General features: G+C 40.1%; 1 protein-coding gene across 1 annotated transcript in view; it reads right to left on the bottom strand.

The window, feature by feature from the left end:
• Window positions 1-4,446: 4,446 nt before the first annotated feature.
• BCL2 (BCL2 apoptosis regulator) overlaps window positions 4,447-10,131 on the bottom strand; it is a 97,387-nt gene continuing 91,702 nt past the window's right edge. The window contains exon 2 of the mRNA XM_051799380.1: window positions 4,447-9,134. Coding sequence (XP_051655340.1) covers window positions 9,000-9,134 — 135 coding nt within the window. The 3' untranslated portion in view covers window positions 4,447-8,999. The remainder of the gene's footprint in view (window positions 9,135-10,131) is intronic.

Raw genomic sequence — 10,131 nt, 5'->3', positions numbered from 1 at the left:
GACATATGGAAGAAATTTTTTATGATGAGGGTGGTGAGGCCCTGAAACAGGTTGCCTAGAGAAGTTGTGGATATCCCATATCTGGAAGTGTTCAGGGCCAGGGGCTTTGTGCAGCCTGGTCTAGGGGAAGGTGTTCCTGCCTATGGTGAAGGGGTGGATGATCTTTGAAGGTCCCTCCCAACCCAAGCCATTCCATGATTCTATGCAATGCTGTGCAGTTTGAATGCTAAGCATTCATGCTCATGCAACTAGAGGTATATGCTGTCACACCAGTGACTTGGAGGGCTGAACTCTGAGAGAGAGGAAGAGGCTTTTTGACAAGTGAGCTGCTTTTTTTGAGTAAGCTTTTTAGTAAATCAGGGATGATTATTTCCACTGCAGCAGTTATGTACAGTCTAGTTTTTTTGTCTGTTTTAGTGCTGAACAAAACATTTTCTCCTTTCACAATTTCTGATATAGTTGCTCCAACAAAGACAACGATTAAAGGTCTGTTAAAGCTGTTGCCACCCCAGTGTGTAGACTGCATGCATTGATCTTTCGTGTGTTTGCATCAGATATGCTTGTCAGTTCACATGTAGAAGACATTATTCTTATTGTGGTTCAGTGGTACAATAAATCCAATTTTGAGGTTCATGTTACTTGACTGAAAGAGCGTTCTCTGAAGGATTATGAAGTAGTTGTATGGCATGTATTTATATAAATGCATTGCGCAAAGTGCTGCTCTGGTGTTACCTCTGCTGGGTCAAGTTGACCAAATTTTTTCCCCCTACTTTCTCCACTCCCCTGCCAGAGGGCTTTATGGTAAATGAGTATGGTGGATTGACCCTGGCTGAGTGCCAGGTGCCCACCAAAGCTGCTCTATCACTCCACTACTCAGCTGGGTAGGGGAGAGAAAATATAATGAAAAGCTCCTGGGTCGAGATAAGGACAGGTTGAGATCACTCACCAATTACCATCATGGGCCAGACAGACCTGCCTTGGGGAAATTAGTTTAATTTATTGCCAATCAAATCAGAGTATGATAATAAGAAATAAAATCAAATCTTAAAAACACTTTCCCCCCAATCCTTCCCTTATTCCCAGGCTCAACTTTATTCCTAATTTTTTTTACCTTCTCTTGTCTGAGCAGCACAGAGGGACAGGGAATGGAAGTTGTAGTCAGTTCATCACATGCCTCTTTCGCTCCTTGCTAGTCAGGGGGAGGATTCCTCACACTCTTCCTCTGCTCCAGCATGGGGTCTTCCTTCCACAGGAGACAGTTCTCCAATGTGGATCCTTCCTGGGAGTTGGAGTTCTTCAGTATCTCCAGTGTGGGTCCCTTACATGGGGTGAAGTCCTTCAGAGACAGGCTGCTCCAGTGTGAGTCCCCCAGGGTGTCACAAATTTTTCCAGCAAACCACGTGGGCTCCTCTCTCCATGGGTTTGCAGGTCCTGACAAGAGCCTGCCTGGGCATGGGCCTCCTTTGTGCATCAACCTGCTCTGACATGGTGGATCTCTGCTCCACCATGGATCTCCATGGGCTGCAGGAGGACAGCCTGCCTCACCATGGTCTTCACTATGGACTCAAGGGGAATCTCTGCTCCAGTGCCTGGAGTGCCTCCTTCCCCTCCTCCTTCACTGACCTTGGTGTCTGCAGGGCTGTTTCTCTCACTTATTCTCACTCCTCTCTCCAGCTGCAATTGTGCAGTTTCCTCCCCACTCCTTCTTAGCTATGTTATCCCAGAGGTGCTGCCACTGTTGCTCATGGGCTCAGCCTTGGCCGACAGTGGATCCATTCTGGAGTCAACTGGCATTGACTGTAATGGACATGGGGGAAGCTTCTGGCAGCTTCTCACAGAAGCACCCCTGTAGCCCCCCTGCTACCAAAACTTCGCCATGGAAATCCAATACAATGGGCTAAAGCCTGTTTGTGCCATTCTAACTAGATGATGCTGGATCATGTGTCATTTATCCCCCTACAGCCCCTTAGCATGGTGTGTGGCTACTTTTACAGCAATGGCATCAGGTGTCTCTCCACCTCGGTGGTCTAGCAATGCAGACAACTCCATGGTACTTATGATCACAGTAGCATAACCTGAGATATGTACATTGGACATTATTGTTAATAATCCACTAGCAGTATCATCCACCTTACCTAAGGGTCTTTTGTGTTACCAAAGGATGAGAAGATTAAAATTCTGGAAGTCACAGGTAGGAAAGGAAAAAGTTTACTTACTGGATATATAAAGGATTGGTGGACTTTTTACAGTGGGAGTGTACAGGTAGGGAGAGATTTAAACTCGCACAAAACTCCAAGTGAACTCAAAAACATCATTAACTAGGGTATTGGACAGCATCTCTGACCACACAGGCAGGTAAGTGCCTGTAGCTTATCAGGTGGATTAAGAAAGGGAAGGAGGCTCTTTTTCCATCTCAATTCCCCCGATAAATAGATTGGCTACCTTTTGTCTCTGTCACTTGTGGTTTTATAAAACTTTGCATCAGTACTGTCTGCCCCAGATGCACACTTTTACTGTATGCCCAGGACCTTGTCTGAGTGCAAATTTGAGAGCTTCCCATTATTGTAGTTGTGCTTGTAACAGGAGTTCTGGAGGACACGTGCAGAAGATAAGCACTGACACATTTCTCCAGGATATCCAAGAAGCAACTCAGTACATCGAAAATGAGTTGCACAGAATAGGTATCCCCACTGGAGAGGAAGGCAGTGAACTACAGTCTATGATGGGATGCTTCAAGAGCTGCTTTGTTTTTTGTCCATCTGTGCAAGTCAGGTTCTTGCAGTGCAAGACTACATGGTCTTTTGGCCTGAGTAAAATGTCCTCAGAGGCAGTTCTTGATACCAAAAAGTTAGTTACAAGCAGAAGCTCCTCTTAGGGTCAGGTGTTGTGTGAAACTTAAATGCCATGCAGTTGGTAACCAACCATTCCTACTGGAATAAATTTCACTCTTTACCACTTGTAGACTCCCATTAAATATTTAATAAGTGAGGAGGATAAAAGCAGGAGCTATAGGTGCTTCAGGATGGAGAAGTTGCTGCCACAGAGGAATGACAGCACACTGCTAAGTTGTGCAGCTTCAGTGGAGACTTACAGTGTTTGAAACCCCTTGGGAATGTTTTGAGAAGAGAGCTTTCTGGTTTTGGCCCAGAAAAACTTCTTTTAAGGATGCTTTTACCTAATTTTCATCTAGCCAACCCCCACCTTAGTTATAAGATAATTTTGTCTTTACCCAGACCTCTTCTGTTCTACCCATCTGTTCACTGTGCTTGGTCCCAGTGGTAAGGTAAGCATTTAATCATGTCTACTAGCCTGTTAGCTTTTTAGAAAGCTTTTCTGACTGGGCAGAAAGAGGAGAATCACAGAACTAATTACCTGTTTCTGCTGAACTCCCTAAGGAAACTTAATCCCATCTTCCTTTGTTAGGTTTTAGGTAGGAAGAAAGGCAATGGTGGGGCTGCTTTCCCCCAAATCCTTGTCTTCTTTTTTCAGTCTCACAAAATAATGGGACAGGGAAATGGTGGTACTTGCAGTACTGCAAAGTGGTTTATCTTCTGCCTTGCAAAGGATTTAGTAACCTTGCTCTCTGCTGGACAGTTAAATCCCAGCATCCAGAGTCTACGTGTTGTATTCTGTTGCTTCTTCTTTCTGTTTCAGGCTGACTTCCCCTACCTTCGCTGTCTTCACGGACACAGACAGAGGGTTAGATGTTTTGCACACGTGCCTGAATTGTCCTTGAAGGGCATTAAGCTAGTAATTTCAGGCACTCAGAAAAGGTGCATCCAAGACAGCAGAGTGCACACATTTTCCTACAAAACCCACTGAAGAAGATGCGTAAATTCTTAGGGCAGTTAAAAAGTCCTTACCTGAGTGCATTTAGCTATGTTCTACCTGAATTAAAGCCACAGAAGAGGCAACTGATGTGACTTAAGGGCCAGTTACCATGAACCGTGAAGAAGCATGTGGTGGGGGAAACAGTTTTCCCCCTAATACCTAAACACTTCCTGAAAACCAATCATAATTGTAGGAAACCTTCAGCAGTAACAAAAATACTTGTTTTCTCCTGTTTAAACTTGCTAATGTGCATTTCCAGCTCCTGTCTACCAGAATGAAAAGGAGTTTTAGCAAATGAATAGAAAAGCCTTGCTGCACTTTCCACAAGACATCAAATGTACAGGAGAGCAAAACGGGTGACACTGTGCTTGGGTCCCAAAGTGCAGGGTACACCTGTGGACTGTATTTCACACAGCAGCAGCTAATCAAAGCTGGGCTATTGCACCTTGTTGCACAGAGCTCTTTGAAGAAAGCTGGTGAGTACTGGCCACTACTGAGCAGAATACGTGAACTGAACTATCAGGAGGAAACGTTACGTTTCATTTATAGGATTACAGTCAAATGCTTGAGTATTTTTTTTAATCAACAAATCCTAAACAATGCAAATGCAAAACAAGTATCTCACAGTGTGCTTTTATTATATTTCACAATATAAACTAGACAGACATAGAAAGTTTAATGGCAGCATGTTCTGATAACATTTGAAAGACAAAGAACAACATAATCATATTGAATGATGATAAACTGACAAACTACATTACCATACATACATCTCCAAAGATACTGGATAAACAATATCTGCTTATGTACATTTATGCTGGTGATAATTAAAATTCAAATATGCAGAAAAAAAAGAAAAAATACGCTATTTAAATTATAAAAATATACAGTTTTTGTGTGGAACTCTTAATGCTGTACTACTTTTTGAAGATAATTTCGTTGTGTCATGAAGCTGCATTAACTTAGTATAGAAGTGTGATTTAAACCAAATACAGATTAAATTAGCTCTTTTGTCTTCCTTGTATTTAGCTTTGTTGGAAAGAGAGATAGGAATGAAAAACAAAGCTAGGCTTTTGCAATGGGAAATAATTTTTATATTCATAAATTAAAAGATGTATAAATTTTCATATAGTACTGAGCCTTAAACTCATTATACAAATGAATCATTTTCCTAGTTTATTCAGAGATAGAGACAGGAAAAATAAGAAAGGCTTTAAACATGCTACTTTACTATACTTTTAATCAATAGGACCTCTAGGTTTGTGGAGTGCAGGTGCACAGCTAAGCAGTGTCGTGCCTCAGGGTCAAAGCATGCAGTCCAGACTCACTGCCTCAGCTGGGGAGACTGTGTGCATGCAAGGATTGGGGGTACTGGATCTGTGTTCTTTGAACTGCATCACCTTCATGTTGCCTTTGCACATTAGGTTTCAGACATTTCTTCATAATTGTTCCTTATTAGTGCAAACCTACTCAGGCTACATAATCCCCAATCACAACAACAGATTGATGAACTTTTATAGACTGGATAATTTTATAATAATTTACAAATAATTTTGTAACTGAAAATTTTTAGTAATTGTAGCCACGTAGTTCACACATTTGTAGCTGCTTTTAGTCAAAAGTAATTTTCAGACCGTCTTGGGTGAACTCCTGCAACACATGAAACTAAAGATTTTCTTACATAACAATGACATTCGCCATATCTTCCAGCCCCCTTCCTTATCTGTATATTCTCTGTTACCTCGACAGCCCCATTAGTCCTTTGGTGGATCCAGTGCTTGTTCCATGAAGAAATGTACTCTGTGTCAACTCTGGTTTAAGAATGCTTTGCTACCAGAATTTTTTTTCTTGTTTTTCCATCTTTCCCTAAGTTACTGATCTACAACAGATCTTAGATGATCTCATAGATTATTCTTTTCAGAAGCAAAATATTTTTCTTCATTACTTTCTTAATAAATGGCGTGAAAAAGAATTAAGGACACATAAGCTGAATATAGAAAAATCAAGTATTTCTCCTCAATGCCTAGAGATTTGCTGATTTGCAAAAGACTGCCTTCAGCATTAACAAAGTTCTGCAGAGAACTGTGGGGTCTCTGTAAGCTTTTTCTCTGCCCTTATATCATCCTTTTTCAACGGAAAGGATAAAAGATAAACAAATGTCAGGTAGAATCATGTTTAACCAAGAAGGTTTTTCAGTGATCTGTTTCCCTCCACTTCTTGACTTTTGCAATTTGGATATGCCAGGAGTGGTCAGCTATCTGTGCATACATAGTGGCAGAGGATGGGTTTTCACTGAAGCGTAGTCTTTGAGTGTGGAGGTCTATAAGGCATTTTGTGGGGAAAAAAATCTTACATGAGAGTGTAATGAAGAGTAGGAAAGACAAGAATGATTGCAAAAGAAATGCAAGAGTGAAAGGAGAGGATTTTATTTAAGAAGTTCAAGCTTTTATATACATTCAATGTTTCTAATATGTTTCTTAATAAATGTATTATCAACTATCATTATACCTAATGCAGCCACAATACTGTACTATTCTGCAGTCAGGATGGGAAAACTCCATTGGCTCTTTAATAAAATAAAATCATCAACAGTCATCATGACTCTTCTTTTTGCCAGGTATTAACTGATACACTGGGAAGTCCAGTGAGTAGACACAACAGAACACAAAATCCTCAGTACTTATTTAAATGTGTATCATGTGTCATCTTCATATTATTTCTAAAGCAGCTTTAAAAAAACTTTAGCCATTGGAAGGTATTAAAAACTAAAACCCATTCAAATTATCCTGGCAGTATAGCAGCACTGGAATTGATACTTTTACTACTTTTGACAATGTAAACCTTTAATAAAATAAACAATATTGAAACAATTTGAGGTCTAATAGTTAATAAACTTTAATGGGCAGATGGGCACAAAATGAAACAAAGACTAGATTGTGAAATGAAACATTAGCTTGATACCAGCCAATTCCAGTTGTGCAATTGGCTGCAGACAAATTCAGCTTGGAAGCTGAAAGAAAAAACAAAGCCCACACTCAATTCACAATATTCAGTTCCTCTGATTTCAAATATTTTTCATACAAATCATATATGAGCATCCCCACTTCTGACAGAAGCACTCTGAAAGCATTGCAGGTACTTTTTGATTGATGGTGGGATTTTTCCTTTTTCTTTAATCAAGCATAGTTCACATTTTTGTGTTCTTAAAAATATTTCCTTTCTAAGTTTCTATAAAATTAAGTAATTTCAAATTTGAAATGTAAGCTTGCTCCATCTTATCTTTGCTCATACAAAGTGTAGGTGCCATGACTAAATAGCAGTAAAAATGCTGAGATGTACAACTCTTAAAAAAAACAACCAAACATAAAAGCAGCTTTGAAGACTCAACATCAACTACAGCCTTAACATTGAACATATTACATTCCCGAGTTACAGGAGATATTTTGCATATAATGCCACAAAGTTATTCAACTGAAATCTTGAGGTTGGAGCTACAGTTTATTCACTGTATGTTTTTCACCTTTTGAGCACTTATGTACTGTATGGTACATTTTATCGAGAGCTTTGCAATCTTTCCTTTTCTATCTGGATGTTCATTTACCCAAAAATCCCAGATTTCAAAAGTTTCATAGAAAAAATAGAAGCGCAGGACTTAAAACATTTGAAGCTGGACATTTCCATGCTTCAGAACAGCCCCTGGGACACGCTTCAGAGTCTTCAGTTTCTAGGGGACTCCTGGCCCCCTTCGAGCTCAAAGAAAGCCCTGCTTTAAAAGGCATTGACACATCTGGTTTCAGAACACAGGTCTGTTTATAAAACTGTATTATGTACTCTGCATTAATTTTACTTGCGTTGCATTTTGTAACATGAGCAGATGACTTCACACCTCCCACTCCCCCTTTTCCTTCACCCTATTTTCACTTGAGATGACAGTAGGCACCTGCCTGATTGAGGTGTCAGAGAGTCTCTGTCCAGAAAGAGGATTTTGAGCTTCTTCATTATCTTTTCTTCTGCAGACAGTCTTAGGAAATAATTGGCATGAAATAATTTTTAGGGTGAGGGGTGGGATGATAAATCTCACTTTCTTTTCCTGTTATGAAAACGAACTTGATTTTGGTGTCCAGTTTGATAAACAAGGATAGTCAGAGCTAATCTGTAACTTAGCTGAGGTCTGCTTCTTGCCAAATAAAATTAAGATCTTTTTCAACTTTCAGGGATTTAGAGACCATATCTAATTGGTTTCAAACCCCTGGAGGAACTCTGTAAGTAAGCAGGATTAGTTGCAGATATGAGCCCACTAAAGTGGGACACAGGTCAGGTCTTCAGACTGTAGCTCTGCTCTGTTGAAGCAGGCACTTAAGGTCTCCTGATGTTTCTGTGTCAGTAGCCATGAAAAACATTTTACTGCTGAGAAAATCATTGGAACAGCAATTTCCTGCGAGCCCCAAAGATTTAACTTCACACTTATTAAAAAAAAGGTTGACATGTATTGTGTGGGTATTGTGATTATGATGGGATGGCACAACTGGTAACTGGAAAACACCTGTTTAAAAGGCATAGACAATCATATTTCCAACTGTTGTCCTGTAGCGATAGCCGAGTGGTCCTTCAAGAAGTCTCCATCTTGACTCCACATATGTACCATGTTGAATTGTTTACTACATCAGTTCTTGCCAGCAGGACAGGGTGAGAACTTTGTTCATGCTGACCTTGTCCTTCAGATCCCTCCCGGAAAATGCAAGGAGAATCAACACAATTTCGCAGGCTTTAGCAACTCAAGTAACTGCCCTCGTAAGTGTAAGCAGGTAGGTCTTTGTCAGTATATTTGCTCTTCAGAGATAAAATAATCCAGCCAGTGGCATTAATTAAAAAAAAAACAACCAAACCTAAAATACTCTGGGGCTCATTAAAATTAAGAATAACAATACGATGCGATGACAGATACAACTTGCTGAGGTTCTGAAAATAGCAGGTAAAAATGTAAATATCTTTTAATAAATAATTTTCCGGCAATGTAAAAATAAATGATATTTCCTTTGGCAGTAATAGCTGATTTAATCTTTCGCTGGGAAGTTGCTTTGCTCATAAAATATCATTGTGCTAGAGAAAAAAAAATATTATTTTGTTGTTTTGAAAGACTTTTGTAATCCACAATAAACTGGGTGACTCTACTTATGTCCGAGATAAGCGCCAAGAGTGATGCAAGCTCCCACCAGAACCAGACTCAGGATAGTCTTCAGAGAGATCCAGGAGAAATCGAACAAAGGCCTCATACTGTTGCCATACAACTCCACAAAGGCATCCTAAAAAGGAAAGTAATCAGAAAGTGAATATCAGAATTGCAGTAACTTTTTTTTGGGGGGGTGGGGGAAGCAACTTGTTCACCCTCCATGGTCATCCAACAGTCCTGCTGGCATAAGAAGACCACACAAACCTATTAAAATAGTGATTCGTGAGCTCTGTTTTTTGTGCAGTGCTTAGCGAAAAGTTCTCCTGCCTATTTCTTTACAAATATTGCTATAATTACTTACAGCCACGACTACTTCTTTAGGCATGCCCAGTCTAACAGAAAATACAGGAGCAACATTTTAAAATACAAGTTACCACTATTTCGGGTCCTGAATGTTGTCTATACAAACATATATGAAGGAGGTAAATGGACTTTCATTCTCCAAATCTTTCATTTCCACTGGACTTGGACACCTATACTGCTGGTCAGCTTCACTGAAAATAAGGCAGTATTTGTTTGATTCCCTTGGTATGGTTCAGAGACTATGTGTAGCAGCCACAGATTTTTCTTCCATATGAACTGAAGCTGTTAAAGTTGTGTTACACCTATGATGGTCTTTCACAACTGTCACCAAGGGTGATGCCGTGGTCCTGGGCTCCAGGAAGATCTGGTGCACGTAGGCATCAAATGGAAGGGCTGTTTAAGCAGCAAAGATAAAGTTTTTGTGACTCATAAATACAATGGGATTTGACTGGGCTAGTAATTGGACTGGTGATATTCTGCACGTAATGCCTTTCTTTCAGGCTGCAATTCCTAACAAGCATGAAGCTTCAGAGCATTCCTGAGAGACAGATAAATCATACTGTATGGCATGAAAGCAGTAAATAGCTGAGCTGAATGACTTTAAAAATGTGACAAACCTGATAGCATCATTTATGGCAACTCTTTTACTGTGCACTCAGCTAAGGTCTGCTCCGAAACTACTGAGATAAACCCATGAAACAACTATCTAACATGGGCGTTTCTGTCTCTACTTTTATTACTCTAGAGTTCCCATTTTTGGTGGAAGT

This window comes from Manacus candei, unplaced genomic scaffold, assembly GCF_025592945.1.
Source record: "Manacus candei isolate 608988 ecotype Guabito, Panama unplaced genomic scaffold, ASM2559294v1 h1tg000049l, whole genome shotgun sequence".
Classification (NCBI taxonomy): Eukaryota; Metazoa; Chordata; class Aves; order Passeriformes; family Pipridae; genus Manacus; species Manacus candei.
This window is presented reverse-complemented; position numbering and strand designations above follow the sequence as displayed.